This window comes from Morus notabilis, unplaced genomic scaffold, assembly GCF_000414095.1.
Source record: "Morus notabilis unplaced genomic scaffold, ASM41409v2 Scaffold1568, whole genome shotgun sequence".
Classification (NCBI taxonomy): Eukaryota; Viridiplantae; Streptophyta; class Magnoliopsida; order Rosales; family Moraceae; genus Morus; species Morus notabilis.
Window position 1 is genome coordinate 269,096 of NW_010368046.1, and position 10,200 is coordinate 279,295.

Genomic DNA, 10,200 nt, shown 5'->3' on the forward strand with positions numbered 1-10,200 from the left:
CGTCAAATACAAACATGGAAAAACGAAATTAAGTCAAAACTATTAGCGAATAAATTAGTTTAAAACAAGTACGCGTTGGATTACTACTTATACTAGCCATGCAGATATGTCAACACGAGAAAACATTTGTCTATGATAATATGAAATTACCAACATTATTTTAGCTCACAATTTTATCAATGTTTAAGACCTGATAATTTATTTGGAGTGGCTTTCGTAGAAGAAAGGAAGTTGGAATATCATTTGACGTGGTCGACACGTTACACGTTAACTATAAAATGAGACAGACAAAATAATTATAAACACAAAAAAAAAAAAAGAAGAGAAAATTAATTTTTCAAATATTGGGTGTCATCTCTACCTATTATAAAAAGTGATAACAGCAAGAAACTTTTCTACTAATTCGGGGAATGAAATGATCACACTTGTTTTTCTTTCCTCTACAAAGCAAGGTCTTAACTACTTTTTTTTTTTTTTTTTTTGGTTAAGCTTTCCTTGTTTTCAGTCATCACAACTGAACTCGGCGAGGCAAAGCTTTCATATCCAATTGGAGAGACTTTCTCCGATAATCACCAATACCATATCAAACTGCAGGTATATAATCCCCTCACACAAAATATCATATTATTGATCATGTTAAATTTACCCTTTTTGGATTAGAAGAAATAACCATAAGAGGATCATTTCGAATTATTTTATTAACTACTTAAACACAAAGAATTTCTAATTTTAGTTAGGATTGTGGAACTTTATATGTGGATGCATGTGTAGCATTATTAAAAAAAAATAATTATAATAACATGATGCGAATAAACTTTTATTTATTTATTTATTTTTAAAATAAAAGAAGAAACTGAATATTACTGGCCGTGGCAAGGGCTGCAAGATTACCTCAAAAGTGAAGAAGAAATGTGGAAGATTAAGTATGGAACAGGGGCAGAAGACCCACACCTATTCAGCACAAACAACTTCTTGGGAAGACAGATATTCGAGTTCGACCCGAACGCCGGAACTCCTGAAGCGGTAGCCGAAGTGGAAGAGGCTCGCCAGAATTTCTACAGAAACCGCTACAAGGTTAAACCTTGTAGTGACCATATATGGCGTCTCCAGGTATGCACAATATATGTGTTTCAAAGTACAAATGTCTTTCCATCACACACAGTCATTTCTTTGTTACATGCATATATATGTATGCATGTGTCTATATATGTGTATGCGTTAAAGAATAAGAAGCCTGAAGCCTCCACATATTAAGTTTCCATTTATTTCACCGATTCGAGTTTAGAATTTGAATTTTACTACAGTAAAAAACTCTCAGAAACAGTCACATCTAACTTTTTACTACAGTAAAAAGCTCTCACATAAAGTCACATATCAACTTGAATTAAAAACTCAAATCAGCGAACTAAACGGGCTCTTAAGTATGTTCTCATATTGATCCTTTCATTAATCCTTCCGAATAGAATCCTTATAATTGTGCCCTTACACAATTTCTCTCACTCCATGTTTCCGTACGTCTTTGAGCTTAAAATAGTACGTACGCAATTAATCAGCCCTCACATAATCACAACATTTGTCACAATATCACAATTACAATTTTTAAATGAAAATCAAAATAAAAATAGTAGAGATTAAGAGGAAACTATAGTAGAGTGATCTTCAAAGCTTCAATCTTCAAGAATCTTCCAATATATTTCTAAGAAAAATCTTCCAAATTTCAGCCTCCAAGCTCTCTCTTCTCCTTGATGTTTGTGCCTCCAATCTCTCTTAATAAGCGTGCCTCTCAAAATTAGGATTTTTGTGGTTTAGTAGTCTCTCACATCACCTCCAAAGGAGCAATCTCGGCCCTCCAAATCAGATCAAGGGCCAAAAATGGCCCACACTTCAATCAGCTGGGAGAGGAGGCGTGGCCCTCTTGATGGTGCGTCCGTGCCATTATGTTGCGCGCACGCGCCGCTTGCTGCTAGGAAGGGGCCTTTGTGCCCCTTTTTGATTGGTTTCCTCCAAATTTTGATCCAAATTGCCACTAAGTCTAATTTTTTCTATTTTTTGTTTTTTACAAAATGCACAAAAACACATCAAAATGAAAACAATGCTTGAGAATTAAACAAATAATTAAGCTTGAAAACATTAGATTTGTGAGTAAAACGCTTAGTCATCACACCCTCTTTAATTGGCTCTTTTGTGTATGTTCAAATTTAGATTATCAAATATAATAACTATAGGATTACGGTAACAAACATTCAAAAGAAAGAAGAAGGAAAAAAAAAAAAGAACCTTCTGGAGAATAAAGATTACTAATATTTTGATTGTGGAAAATTATATGGAAATAAGTTTAGTATTTCAGTTTTAAAGAAGTAGAACTTATGATAATGCTATTTCAAATTAAAAACTTAAATCAAATACTTGGCTCTCAGTGTAGATGTTATCAGTTCCTCAAAATATATATGTGTGTCCCCTTACGTAATTCTCTCACTCCATGTTTCCGTACGTCTTTAAGCTGAAAATAGTAGGTACGTACATGCAAATTTATTGATCACCATACACAAAATGGCCAAGAAATTAATCAGCCCTCACATAATCTGATTATCAATTGCTTACTTAATTCACCATAATTAAAAGAAATTATGTCCATCATTATCCAACCTCGGTGACTACGTACTGCTTATTTGGGCACGTTGGTTCCTGGAGGCACCCCAATTGTTGAATGTCATTCACCTGACAAAAGCCAATCACGAGTCATCTGCATGGTCCGTCAAAGAAAAAAATAGACTACCATCAATAACTGGATAGGCTACATCGGTAACACAAAAGCAAACAGATTCTTGCTATTTCTCAGTTGAATTGTATGTTACTGTCACTAGCGCAATGAGCATTCCTACATATGCGTCCCAATGGGCCGCTAAATCTCCATCAGACACAAAAGGTGAGCCCCACTGGTGGGATCCGCGTGGGTCCCACCATGTGGGGCCACCTCTTGTGTATATGGGGATTTATCTCCATCGGAATAAAAAGCATTTTTCATTGATCAATGGGTTACCGCTGGTAACCTGACCTGATATTGTCGGTGGCAACTGGCAATTGCAGTTATAGGACAGGCATAATTGGTCTAACAATTTTTTCTAATATCACAATGATTGTGAAAAAGAACAAATAAATAAATAAATAACCAATAGTGCTCTCGCGAACTGTGCAGTTTCTACAGAATTTTGGTTTTTAATTAGATTTGTTTGAGAGCGGGAATAAAAAGAGTCAAAATGGCTGTTGTAGAAAGGATATCAAGAAAAGTGGTTTATTAAAAATTCATTTATTTAATTTTCATTAATTTTCTTTTACAATTTACAATATAGTTTTGGATCTACAAGTTACTACCGTATCTTCTCTCCAGACACAACTTGTCTATTAACCGATTTTTCTTCCAATAATTATTATTATTTTTTCCTTTCTTTTTCTTTTTGAGCAAATGTAGATGTTAAGAGAGAGAAACTTCAAACAAACAATTCCCCAAGTTAAGGTTGAGGACGACAAGGAAATCACATACGAAATAATTGACGCAGCAATGAGAAGGTCCATAAATTTTTGGGCAGCCCTGCAGTCGCCCCACGGCCACTGGCCTGCTGAAAATGCTGGAATCATGTTCTATATCCCTCCGCTGGTATTCATACTTTTATCTTTTCAAATTAACGTTATCTCTATCCACGCGTATAAATGTATATATATATATATATATATATATATTGCTCTGGATGCGTAAAAATATTTAAATCTATTGTGTTATGTGCATATGTACTGTTTTTTTTTTTAATTCAAAAATATACTTGCACATTGTTGCAGTGAAAATTTGGGCAAGATTCCGACAACTGTTACTCGCTTGATTCTTGATCATATCTCGTATATAAAACTTTGAGATTGGGAGAAATGAGAGTTCTTGCAAGGAAAACTCTCTTATGCTCATGTAGAAATAAATTTAGAAAAAGTTAAGAAACGGAGAAATGTCTGTTAAACTCTCTTAGTTTAACAACATATCTGTTTGAAAACTAATAATGATCATGACATATATGCAAATATCTCCGACTTAGGAGTTTCTTTTTCTTAACTAATTTGAATACTAGCTTTATTGTAATTAGACTTCCTCATCAAAGTACGACAAAAAATATTTCAGGTATTCTGCATGTACATTACGGGGCATTTGGACACAGTATTCAATGAACATCACAAGAAAGAAATGTTGTGGTACATGTATTGCCATCAGAACAAAGATGGCGGGTGGGGATTGCACATTGAGGGGCCGAGCATGATGATGTGCACGATTCTCAACTACCTCGCCATGCGCATTCTCGGAGAAGGCCCTTATGGCGGCCTCGACAACGCCTCTGCTCGAGCTCGAAAGTGGATTCTTGACAATGGCGGGCCGACTGGCTCTGGCTCTTGGGGAAAAACCTGGATGGCAGTATGTTTATTCAAAACCTCAATCCATTTTTTGTTTTTTCGCATAAAATTTGTGATTTTAAAAAAAAAATGGTTCACCTATACCTTAATACTTGAGGGTATGCATAATTCGATATCATTAAAAAAGAAATCTATAATCTATAATAAATTCTAGAAAGGTAAATAATCATTGCTTTTTATCATGGAAAACTTTTGATCTAATTTTTCCATGAAATGCTATCATGTACAGCTACTTGGTGTGTATGAGTGGGATGGATGCAACCCGATGCCCCCAGAGTTTTGGTTCTACCCTTCCATAATTCCTCTTCATCCATGTAATAAACAATAAACATTAATTACATAAGTTCTTATAATATTTTTATCCTAATTAAGTTTCACTTGAGTATATTTTTATACTAAACTTTCTTATTTGCTTGCAGCAAAAATGTTTTGCTATTCCCGATTGACTTTCATGCCCATGTCATACTTGTATGGGAAGAAGTTTGTGGGCCCAATCACACCTCTCATCCATCAATTGAGAGAAGAAATCTACAGTGAGCCTTACGAACAAATCAAGTGGAGCAAAATGCGTCACGTTTGTGCCACGGTGAGAGATTAATTTAGTCACTATTTGAATTTCTATTTACACCTTATTATTTATTATTATTATAATTATTATATTTTTTTAAATAATAATTGAGAAATGAGAAGATGACCATGATAAGAAATGCAGGTGGATAACTACTATCCCCATGGTAGAATACAGCGTCTTTTGTGGGACAGTGTTCACTACATTGGCGAGTCAGTTATCAATACTTGGCCTTTTAGCAAGATAAGGGAAAAAGCGATTCAAAAGACAATACAACATATTCATTATGAGGATGAAAATAGTCGATATATTACCATAGGATGCGTTGAGAAGGTATTTATATGTGTATATATATAGTTATAAAAGATATATGATCTTCCAACTATATATGTTTTTTCTCTTTTAAGGATCAGTTATAATGCATATTGTCGAATTGCTTTGATGATGCAGCCATTAATGATGCTTGCCTGCTGGGCAGAAGATCCCAATGGAGAATATTTCAAGAAGCATATTCCAAGAGTTTCAGACTACTTATGGGTAGCAGAAGATGGAATTACTATGCAAGTTAGTAAAGACGTTTTAATGTTATTTGATATAGAACATTTATTAGTGACTGCAGCTAATATTAAGATAATGTAAATCCAGGTGGCACACTTAGAGTGGTGTCAAGTAGGAGTGTACAAAAAAACTATAAAACCGAAACCGACCGAAGAACCGATCGCTCAAAACCGAAAACGACGGTGTCACGTGGAACCGAACACAGTCGGTTCGGTTAACCGACCGACTTTCTCAAAAGTCGGTTCGGTTTTGGTTTTGCGTGTAGAGAGTCGGTTAAAAACTGAACCGACCGAGATGAGATTTTTTTTTTTTTTTAATGTTTTCGTTTTGTTTTACTTATGACAATTTAAATGTTTTTTAAACTTGTGTTTGTGCAATTATCAATTTTGATGTTGTGCTTTGTATTCATTTATTGTGATTACGTGTTTGCAACTTTGCATTGAAGGAAAGTTTTACATTTTTTCATACTTGCGGGTCAAAAATGCAATTAAAGATGCTGGTAACCTGATGGTTAACTGAGATCATCTTCCTGATTATCAAAACCGAAAACCGACCGAAACCGAACCGAAACCGAAATTTGGTTAACCGAACCGAAAACTGTTAAGTGCAGTTCGGTTTCGGTTCTAACTTTTAGAAAACTGAAATGGTCGGTTCGGCCATCGAACCGACTAAAACCGACGGAAACCGAACCGATGAACACCCCTAGACTGTCAAGAAGCTTAGGTGGGATTAGTACAGGTTATGTGATAGGGGTAGTTTTGTCTTTATTACTTATAACAGTTTCAACGTTTTGTTAAAACAGATTAAAAAGCAGTTTTTTCTATTCTTTGAGATAGAGCTCCGAGAGAAAGAAAAAGGTAGAAGTTTCTGGGTGCTTCGGGACTGGAGAGAAAAAAGTCTAGTTGATGTACTGTACAGAGATTTGTTTTTCTTGGTATTCTAATTTCATTAATTGAATAAAGCTTGAGAGGTTTTTTCCAGAAACGTTGTTCTCTGTTCTTGGTGTTTCAATTCATTATCTTTGTATTCAATTGTTCATATTTCTCTGGGGTTGCTCGTGATTTCACAGATAAGATTCTTATAGTAATTTGGATTTCTACGATCATCATCATGTAGAGTTTCGGTAGTCAAGCATGGGATTGTATTCTCACTATTCAAGCTCTCCTTGCTGGAAATATCAATGAGGAAATTGCGCCCGTACTAAAAAAAGCACATGAATTCTTAAAGTTGTCTCAAGTTAGGGTTGATCTTCCAGACCACTCGAATCATTTCCGTCATATTTCTAAAGGAGCATGGACTTTCTCCGATCGAGACCATGGATGGCAAGTTTCCGATGTCACTGCTGAAGGTCTCAAGGTACTTATTAACGCGATATAATTTCTTCTTCTTTTTCTTTTTTTTTTTAATACAAGACGGGATTGAATCAGCAATCTCTCTAAAATACTACTCTGCCCAAACCCACGGTGCCACAGGATTGAAGCTATTTTAACTCCGTACAAACATGATTTTGTTTTTTCTTGAATTAAACGTTGATAATTAATTTTCAGTACTGATATCGAACTACTTGTCCATTTCAGTGTTGCCTAATGTTTTCAATGATGTCGCCAGACATTGTTGGTGAGCCAATGGATGCAGAGAACATGTACGACTCTATTAACATCATACTTTCATTGCAGGTAATTATTAAAAAAGAATAAAATTGGGTTGCATATTATAAAGTTATTTTTTAGATAGTGCTATTAACTATACCATTTGTTTAATACAAAAACTCTATTGTGATCCTTTTTTTTTTTTTTAATTTATTTATAAAAAAAACAGAGCAAAAATGGGGGAGTATCAGCTTGGGAGCCTACGGGAGCTCCAAAATGGTTGGAGGTAAACAATAAAATTCCAAATTTTCAGTTTCCATAACGCATTTCACTCTCAATCTCCATAATATTAACTTTTTGAGGAAAAATCTTCATAATATTATTTACAACGTACGTTTTTCATTCAGTGGCTTAATCCTGTGGAATTTCTAGAAGACTGTGTCATTGAATATGAGTACGTATTCTAGTCTTCACATCTTAAATTACTTAATTCGGATATCTTATCAATAATCTCATTTTTATAATAAACACGTTTAGACTGACCGACTAATTAAGAATGACAATCTACGTATGTACGTACATATCTACGTAGGTATCCTGAGTGTACTTCCTCATCAATACAAGCATTGAACCTGTTCAGAAAGCTATATCCAGGCCATAGGAAAAAAGAGATTGACAATTTCAACACCAAAGCTGCTCAATATCTTGAAGACGTACAAATGCCTGATGGATCTTGGTATGGACACTGGGGAATTTGCTTCATTTACAGTACATGGTTTGCCATTAGAGGCTTGAATGCAGCTGGCAAGTACTCCCACAACTGCGACGCTGTTTGTCGAGCCGTCGACTTTTTACTTACAACACAAAGAGACGACGGTGGTTGGGCAGAAAGCTACACTTCATGCACAAACAAGGTATGTGAATAACTGCTAGCTCCTCGTGAATTTCTTCTTCTACTTTTTCCTTCTTATTTTTCAAAACAAAATGGAGAGATATTTTTACTGAGAATTAAATTAATCACTGTAATTTAGTAAAGAAAATTTCAAACAAGCCTAGGCAAAGTCTTCCTAGACTCGAATAAGGAAACAAAAAGAAGAGATCATATGAAGAACCAACAAATTAAGCCAAAAAGAAAAAAGGACAAAATAAAAGGAAGTACCTTAAGAATATACATAATATACGTATACACACATTTAAGCTAAGGGAGGTAGCTACGTACATCATTTTGTCACAAAAATTCATTATAATCTACAAATATATATTTCATGTAGTTAAAAGGTTTTCATCCAAACTTATATTTTCTAGAAGAGATGTGATCCTGATTTATATATTTTTATATTATATATATACATACAAGAATATATTCGTTTTTCCTGTATTGCAATGAGGCAGGTGTATACACCTTCCGAAGGAGACCACTCGAACTTGGTGCAGACAGCTTTAGGATTAATGGGTTTAATTCACGGCGGACAGGTTAATTAGTTTAATATGTGTTTATACATATATATGTATTCGTATAATTATATATACATATATAGAGAGAGATGAATAACAGTAGTTCTATTAGTTTTAATGGTATTGATTAATTTGAATTAGGGTGAGAGAGACTCGACTCCTATTCATCGTGCTGCAAAACTGCTGATCAATTCTCAACTGGAAAATGGAGATTTTCCTCAACAGGTACTGATCTTCAGCAACTTAAAGGGAAAAAATGAGTTCACTAGTTAAAAAATGATGAAATTACAAGTTACATGAATGACAATAGTTAGAGAAGAGTTTTAATTTTATTAGGGGCTAAAATCCACGACATTTAAGTAAAATAATAATTACTAATTACTAAATTAATGATTAAAGGGAGATATGTGCACTAATGAAAATGAAATCAACAAATAAGAAAATAAGTGAAACAAAATGTGCTTAATTTAACAAACAGGATAAAATCATCTGTTATAGTGAAACATGTTCTTAGTATCATATATTTTTGATAATATTAAAACGGTACCTCCGCATTTTCAAAAACATCTTCTAGATATCCATTTTTAGGACGATGTATATTGAATGCAAATCCAATTAGGAAAGTGTGTTATATTTAAACACGTGTATGTATTTGTTACAATATTAATTTTGATGTCTTGCTGATTGTTGGTTACACTTGCTGATCATGGCAGGAGCTTATGGGAGTTTTCATGAGAAATTGCATGCTACACTTTGCAGCGTATAGGAATATTTTCCCCATTTGGGCCCTTGCTGAATACCGTAATCTGGTTATATTACCTTCTCATTAGGAAGAGGAAATAATTAATTGGACATGTTTGAAAGATTCTGCTTTAGTTACACCTTCAGTATTAGATGCATACATATTAATTAATGATTAATTTTCAATTTTATTTAGTAATTACTAGTTACATATTTATTGACTAATCATTAACTAGTTACTAATAATAACTAATTATTGATATGTTTATTTACTAATTATTAATTGTTCAATGTGGCAATATTCATAACTCTTAGAAAAATAATGACAGCGGAGAAGGAAAAATAACTTTTGAGAGACAATCCACTAGTATTAGAGACAAATATATAATTTTGGTCTCAATTGAATTTATAAAGACAAATAAAAGTTTAGTCACTAAACATTACAATATAAATAAGACCAAAATTTTGGGGTATATTATTGTTAATTGGATCAACGTAAGACTTTAATTTGCTAAAATTCACGGTTGAGCTGTATTGATATACGCTTGTTTTAGAGCACACGGTTAATATGTATCAGTCAGACATACTTCCGGTTTCAATCGAGAAAAAGAGAAGATACTTCCACAGTAGATTTTGAAAATTTTGCTTCTAGATCGTACTAAGAAAATAATATCTGAAAATGAAAAAAAAAAAAAAAACATTTAAAACTTAACGAAAGCTCGCTGAGTTGGTAGGTCCTTGTACTGATCCAATCCAGTGAAAACTTTACCAACACGATTTGCTCTTTCTTTTTTTGGTGGATTCCACATACTTTAATTTGTCTGCTTTTATATATAATTT

The 10,200-nt window shown here is 33.8% G+C and overlaps 1 protein-coding gene across 1 annotated transcript; it reads left to right on the plus strand.

The window, feature by feature from the left end:
- Positions 1-493: 493 nt before the first annotated feature.
- On the plus strand, positions 494-9,511 carry LOC21397009 (lupeol synthase). The gene is made up of 16 exons (XM_024176079.1): positions 494-594; positions 878-1,110; positions 3,470-3,655; positions 4,163-4,450; positions 4,679-4,763; positions 4,869-5,035; positions 5,162-5,350; positions 5,468-5,581; positions 6,692-6,931; positions 7,153-7,251; positions 7,394-7,450; positions 7,572-7,618; positions 7,757-8,078; positions 8,557-8,637; positions 8,761-8,844; positions 9,333-9,511. The coding sequence occupies exons 2-16, from the start codon at positions 910-912 to the stop codon at positions 9,447-9,449; spliced, it is 2,277 nt and encodes a 758-aa protein (XP_024031847.1). The 5' UTR covers positions 494-594; positions 878-909; the 3' UTR covers positions 9,450-9,511.
- The last annotated feature ends 689 nt before the right edge of the window (positions 9,512-10,200 follow it).

Excerpts from the sequence above, each read along its gene's own strand:
- LOC21397009 (XM_024176079.1), top strand. The coding sequence starts at position 910 with ATGTGGAAGATTAAGTATGGAACAGGGGCAGAAGACCCACACCTATTC. Across the intron at positions 3,656-4,162 it reads TGTTCTATATCCCTCCGCTG|GTATTCTGCATGTACATTAC; the intron begins GTATTCATACTT and ends AAAATATTTCAG. Across the intron at positions 7,252-7,393 it reads ACATCATACTTTCATTGCAG|AGCAAAAATGGGGGAGTATC; the intron begins GTAATTATTAAA and ends TAAAAAAAACAG.